The sequence below is a fragment of the Propithecus coquereli genome, unplaced genomic scaffold (genome assembly GCF_000956105.1).
Source record: "Propithecus coquereli isolate 6110/MARCELLA unplaced genomic scaffold, Pcoq_1.0 Scaffold575, whole genome shotgun sequence".
Lineage (NCBI taxonomy): Eukaryota > Metazoa > Chordata > Mammalia > Primates > Indriidae > Propithecus > Propithecus coquereli.
In genome coordinates this window covers 838,860-845,944 of record NW_012151674.1, presented here as the reverse complement: position 1 = coordinate 845,944, position 7,085 = coordinate 838,860, and the positions used below count along the sequence as shown (strand labels likewise).

Genomic DNA, 7,085 nt, shown 5'->3' with positions numbered 1-7,085 from the left:
TTACTCAAATATTTATATTTTTCTCGAGGAAAAGAGATAATGAAAATTAATGACAAATACCTGATTCATACAACTCTTCCACTGATAGCCCAACTTCTCACAAGTCTCTTTCAGGCATTGATAAGATTTGTCTGCATCCAATTTGGTAAAGAATCGTGTCATTCTTTTGACCAAGCGCTGCCAGGGATTCTGCATGTCAAACAAAAAAAAAACCTGAATAAAACGACTGAAGGTAGTCATATCATAGCTATTTAGTCTGAAAATTCTTTTCTATGACTTAGAATTCTTTTGCATAAAGGCCTTCTCTAATTTTTTCTTCCTTGTCCAAAAAATATGTATAATTTAAAAGTTATATATCTAAGATTAACACATTAAAAAAAGGCTTCAAGACAATAAAAAATAAAGGACTGTCATTATTTATATGAAAAATTAAATTCCCTTACCTGTGAGGATCCTGGCGTGCCAAGTAACTGACTATTCAGAAGCATATGATCAGGACATGTGGGTTGGGAAAAACTGATTCCTTGTACCAGTTTATCAATGTATGAGGGACTGGTATCCCATAAGGACAGACCTGTCCGTGGTTCTGGCTGGGAACTGGAGTACTTCACATTTTCTTCACTGAAGCATTAAGACAGAGAGGAAAATATGTCTTTAAACAAAATCCATCAGGCCTTTCTTATATCATACAACCATTCTCACACTGACAAAATTATGTTCATTATTAAGAAAATATATATATGTGTATCATTTCTTCATGTGGGATATTTATTACATTCAACAATGACTTTTATTAGTCTTACCTAGAAGCACTATTTACTGGAGAGAAGTCCAAATTGGATTGAATGTGCTTAGAGAATCCACTGGGAGACTCTGACACACCACCCGAAGTGACTCGGGGCCTCTTTGCCCCTAAAAAAGAAAACATATACAAATGTTTTCAAGTCTACTATGTAGATATTTTTTAATTAACCCAACTGGCAACTTGAAGAAGTAAAAACATATCTAAATCCTTTAATTTAACCCAAAATACTTGTAAGACAAATAGTGACTCTTCTTGTATAATTTTATAAGAAATATAGTCAAGTTATAAACTTACTAAGACTCCCTTGTCAAATTAGGTATTTCACAAATGGTGACCTGTAAATATGTTCCAAGTATGGGGTATCATGCTAAGGCCACAGTTTTAATGGCACCTTTTATGGTTAACAGCACAATGTTCTATGAAGACAGAAAGACCTGGCTCAAGAACCAGAAGTTTTTAAACTAAAAAATAATTAATGATAATGGCAATAAACATTATGAATCTGCTCTATCCAACACTCTTTGCCCCCCTCAGAAAAGCTTTACCAAAAATAATCACTATGTGGAAAATGATGCCATTATAAATTCACGCTTCCGATCCTCAGCCGGACGCTCAACACTGCGAAGCAATCCTATTTGTTTCTCTGGTCAGTTTCCTCTCCCTTTCTCCACAAGGATTATTCCAAAACTTCTACACTTTTCTGAAATTCCCAAGACTACCCTCATCACCTCATTAGTTAGCATATAATACCATCTCCTGTTTCACAGAGAAAATAAAGCCATTAGACAGACACCACATCAACTTGTCACTACCAAATCTGCTAGTTTACTTGCATTTGTACCCATCCTTTCTTCCCTTCCATCCTCCTATCAAATGTTCATCTCTCTACTTGCCCTACGGAGCTCACACCCTCCTCCCTCCTCAGGGATCTTGATGCTCTGTTAACTCATTCCCTTTCTCTTACACTTTCAGCCTCTTCCTCACTACTAGATCTGTCCTGAAACATGCTTAAGTTTAGCCATCATTTTTATTTACTAATCCATGCATTCAAATATGTTTTTATTAGGTCTACTAAGTGTGAGGCATTATTCTAGGTATTAAGCAGGGAACAAAATCAACAGAAATCTTTGACCTCTTAAAGCCTACATTCCACTGAGGAGAGACAAAATAAAGTATAAGTCAAAGTTCAAGTAAAGTTAAAATTCAACAAGTGAAATGGTAATAAGTACAGTGGAGGAAAATAAAGTGAAGAAACGTGTTGGGGGGGGAGGGTACAGTTGTAAAACAGGATGGCCAGGAAAGGCGTATTGAAAAGATGACATAAATATCAATACCTAAAGGTGAGAGGATAAACCATGTGAATAAGTCTGACAGGAAAAAAACACTTCCAGGCATAGGGAACAGTCATGACAAAAACAATGAGGTAAAAATGTCCCTGGAGTACTGGGTAAACAACATGGAGACTAATATAGCTATGACCAAAGGGGAGAATTAAGGTCTGAGAGATGATGAAAGGGACAAATTATGAAAGACCTCACAGGTCATGAATTGATTTTAGTTTATACTCTGAGTAAGGAGTAAAGCATTGGAGGAGTTGAGCAGAACAGTGACATAGTCTAACTTACTTTTTAATCAGAACACTGGCAAGATACCATGGTAGTTTGGACTGATAGGGTAGTAGTGGAGGTGATAAAAGGTGATCAGATTTTGGAATGTTTAAAGATAGAAGTTGACAGAATTTCCTGGTATACTGAATGTGAGGTGAAAGAGAATGAGAGGAATAAAGGATGACTCCAAGGTTTCTCATCTGCATAACAAGGATGTAGCTGCCAAGATACAAAAGACTATGCAAGGAATAGGTCTCAAGGGGAAAGAGCAGTAACTCAGTTTGGGACACATCAAGTTTGAGATGCCTCCTACCATTCAAGTGAAATTTGAGAAGGCAATTAGACATGTAAGCTAGGCATTCAGAGGGAAAGTCCAGGCTGATATAAAGGTGATAAGTCATGAACATGTAGATATATCTAAAGGCTGAGACTGAATAAGATTACTAATGGAATGTGGATTAAGAAAAGAAAGGACGGCCGGGTGCGATGGCTCACGTCTGTAATCCTAGCACTTTACAAGGTAGAGGCAGGAAGATTGCTTGAGGCCGAGAGTTTGAGACCAGCTTGGGCAACATAGCGAGCCCCCATCTCTAAAAATAAAAAAAAAAATTAGCTGAGTATGGTGGTGTGTGCCTGTAGTCCTAGCTACTCAGGAGGCTGAGGCAGGGGGAATGCTTGAGCCCAGGAGTTCAAGGTTGCAATGAGCTATGATAACTCCAAAAATGACTTTTTTTCCTTTTTTTGGAGACAGGGTCTTGCTCTGTCACCAGGGCTGGAGTGCAGTGGCATCATCATGGCTCACTACAACCTCTAACTCCTGAGCTCTTGCAATCCTCCTACGTCAGCCTGCCTGTGGTCACGCGCCACCACACCCGACTATTTTTCCATTTTATATAAAGACGGGGTCTCGCTATATTGCTCAGGCTGGTCTTGAACTCCTGACCTCAAGCAATCCTTCTGCCTCGGGCTTCCAAAGTGCTAGGATTCCAGGCGTGAGCCACCATGCCTGGCCATGCCATGATTTTTGACAACAGAATAGACGGAAAGAAATTTGAAACTAGTTTTGAGGTGTTACAAATTAGAAAACTCTTGAGATGTTCAGTTACAAAGAAAGAGATGGAATGGTAGGGAAAAGTAGGGTAAAGAGAAGTTTTATTACTTTTGTTTTTAAGAAGGGAGAAATAGCATATTGGTATGCTGATGATAAAGATCCAGTAGAGAAGGAAAAATTAATGATGCAAAAGAAAGGGAAGAACTGCTAGACAGTGTTCTTGAGTAGGTAAGAGAAAGAAATGGCTTATACTGGAACAATTTATCCACAGAAACAGAGGACAAAGTAGAATAAATGAGCACAGAGGCAGTGAGATGGGTGAAGACAGTAGTGGGAGCATGAGTAAGTTCCCTCCTGGCTGCTTCTATTTCCCAGCGATATAGAAAGCACTGTCACCAACTGAGAGTGAGGACGGGGAAAGTTATTAAAAGTTAAGCAGAAAAGAAAGGCCAGGCATAGTGGCTCATGCCTGTAATCCTAGCACTCTGGGAGGCTGAGGTGGGAGGACTGCTTGAGCTCAGGAGTTTGAGACAAGCCTGAGCAAGACCCCGTCTCTACTAAAAATTAAAAAATTAGCTGGGCATTGTGGCACGCCTGTAGTCCCAGCTACTCAGGAGGCTGAGGCAAAAGGATTCCTCAAGCCCAGGAGTTTGAGGCTGCTGTGAGCTACAATGATGCCACTGTACTCTACCCAGGGTACAGAGTGAGACTCTATTGGAAAAGGAAGAGGAATAGGAAAAGTATAAAGACATAATTTAGGAGAATAGGATAGTGAAAGAAGTGGGGAAATGTAGTCCAATTGTCAGGCAGCATTAAGGGCCCACGTGATATTGGTAATACTGAATTTAAAATGAACACTGTTGGGTATTTTTCTCCAGCTACAATCAGCTGTGCAGGTACAAGTGTGGAGTAGGTAGAAAACTGGATTAAACTTAGGTTGAGTTTTGGGCAAGGAAGTTGAAGATGATGAATGGAAATTTATGATTTAAGAAAGGTAAGAATGGAAATGAGGACCTAGGGAAGGTGAGTAAGAGACAGTGAAAAGGCAGAATTAATAGATTGCAAGTCTAGGTAGAGTCAAATGATTGTTGAAGTCAGGGTAATAGAGGGAAGAAAACAGAAAAAATTATACTGGTAATCAATGGAGAATGTTTGAAGATAAGATCATAGAGGAGAGAAGGTCAAAGAATGGTGACTCAGGATAATGGAAGGATCATCCAAAGGAACATTTAAATCATCAAGAACCATAACAAAAATTACATTAACAGTCATGTTGGAGAGAGTGATAGTATGGCAGAAATTTTAATTTGGGGTTCAGAAGTTGGAAGGGGTAGGAATACAGGAAGAAGGGACAAAGTGACAATGAAGAACAAGAAAGACATGTGTCCCACTTCCAGATCCAAGGACATGAGAAAGAAAACACCGACCACTTCAGAGAAAGCAGTGTCCTCAGGGGAGAGTGGGACTTCAATTAGAACAAGGAGGTGAAAGAACCATTCAGAGAGGAATTGAAGAAGAACTAAAAATTCTTCATTCATTGGTAGCTATTGCACCCCTTTCCTCCCATTCACAGCCAAGCTTCTTGAATGAGTTGTCTATAATTATTCTTTCTGCTTCCTTACCTCTTTTATACTACAATTACCACATTCTAGAATTTACTCCCAGCAATTCACCAAAACTGCTCTTGCCAACATCATGAATAACTGCATATTATGGAATCCAATGGACAGGTTTTAGGCTTCGTGTTATTAATCCACTTAACAGTATCTACCATTGTCATGTATTTTCTTCTCTTAGCCTCGATTACTCCACATTCTTCAGATGTTCCTCCCACCTCACTGGCTTTTCTTTCTCTGTTTCCCCAGCCTCCACTCTCCACTTAAATATTAGCTTTCTTCAAGATTCCATATATTCAATTTCATCTTCTACCATGGTTTAAATTACCAACTATTTGCAGAAAACACGAAAATTGACTTCTCAAGCCTAGTCTTGTCTCCTGAGTTACACTTAAATATACCACCACTGGACAGTTTTTACTTGGTTCCTCAAATTCAACATGTTCCCAAATCAAATAAAATTTTCCCCAAAATCGGTTTGTCCTCTTGAGTTGTCAGAACTAGAACCTAGAAGTCACCTTTGATTCTTTATTCCCCTTCATTTTCCACATCTAAATAATCACCAATGCTTTCGATTCTAGTTCTTAAATTTCTTTAGAATCATCTCTTTTCTCCAATCCCATTGCCATTAACCTGCTCCAAGCCTACATCTAGACTACTGGCATAAAAAGCCTGCACCACTCTTAACCCTATCCTATCCATCAGAAACAATGAAAGTAGAAGGCAGAAAGATCTTCCATAAATATATGACCTTATTATTTTCTTGCCTAAAATCTCTCAAATTTCCCAATGGCCTTAAGTTAAAGCCCAAAATCCTTACAAACCCAATGACTTACAAGGTCTTCCTCTACAACTCGGCTGCTAGCTACCTCTCTGGCCTCATCTGAAACTTCTCTTCCTCTCCCACTTCTCTGTTCACTCATTTATTTGACAAATATTTACTGATTAGTTATGATGCACCATATCCTGTGTTAATCATGCCCGGGCTAGAGTGCCGTGGCGTTAGCCTAGCTCACAGGAACCTCAAACTCCTGGGCTCAAGCGATCCTTCTGCCTCAGCCTCCCGAGTAGCTGGGACTACAGGCATGTGCAACCATGCCCGGCTAATTTTTTCTATGTATTTTTAGTTGCCCAATTAATTTCTTTCTATTTTTAGTAGAGACGGGGTCTCGCTCTTGCTTAGGCTGGTTTCGAACTCCTGAGCTCAAACAATCCGCCCGCTTCGGCCTCCCAGAGAGCTAGGATTACAGGCGTGAGCCACCGCGCCCGGCCCAGACTTTCTAAAATCTAAAATTTTCCAAATACTGCCTCCTCTACTCAGAATCAAATCTGCCACTCACCTTGCCTGACTAGTTCCCCTTTAATTTTCTAATCTTAGATTTAAACTTATTTCCTCAGGAAGAAAAGTCTTCCCTATCCCTTAAGAATTGGTCAAACACTTAGCTATAGTACCCTGACTTTCCCCTTTACAATTATTAATAAACAAAATTATTTTTTATATTTCTGTTTTTCCTACTAGACATTATAATCTCCACAAGGACAGAGATCAGAGCTCTCCTGTGTTGTTGACTTGTGATTCTGACTTTGCAAGTACCTTTTCTTTCACAGAAAAAAAATTCTTGCATTTTAAGGATATTACCTTTCTTGAGGGGTTTGTTGTACCATCTATCTTTTTTGATGTCTGGGATGGTAATTCTTACTGATGGATTCTCAACTAGGATTTTATGCAGCAGAGCTGAAAACAAAACATTAAGAGAACATTTACAAAAGAGTCACGCAGATTAGAAAAACTTATGGCTTGTGGTAGGGAACACATTCTCTATTGGCCTACTTATTTCTAAATATTATTTCTGGGGAAGAGGAAAAAATAAAGCTACTAAATTATTGCTTAAATTTCATGAAGTTGTTCTTTGCTGCTGTCTGTATCTTACAATATTCTTCCTACATCTGATTCTCAATTATCTGCAAATAAGGAGAACAAGAACAGTGTGAAAATGTTTCTCCCC

At 39.0% G+C, this 7,085-nt stretch overlaps 1 protein-coding gene across 1 annotated transcript in view; it reads right to left on the bottom strand.

The window, feature by feature from the left end:
* Nucleotides 1-7,085, bottom strand: part of CHEK1 (checkpoint kinase 1) — a 28,377-nt gene that overhangs the window by 10,516 nt on the left and 10,776 nt on the right. Inside the window, exons 7-10 of the mRNA XM_012658146.1 lie at nucleotides 6,719-6,814; nucleotides 804-912; nucleotides 444-621; nucleotides 61-189 (exon numbers count right to left, since the gene is read on the bottom strand). Of these exons, the coding sequence (XP_012513600.1) occupies nucleotides 61-189; nucleotides 444-621; nucleotides 804-912; nucleotides 6,719-6,814 (512 nt within the window). The remainder of the gene's footprint in view (nucleotides 1-60; nucleotides 190-443; nucleotides 622-803; nucleotides 913-6,718; nucleotides 6,815-7,085) is intronic.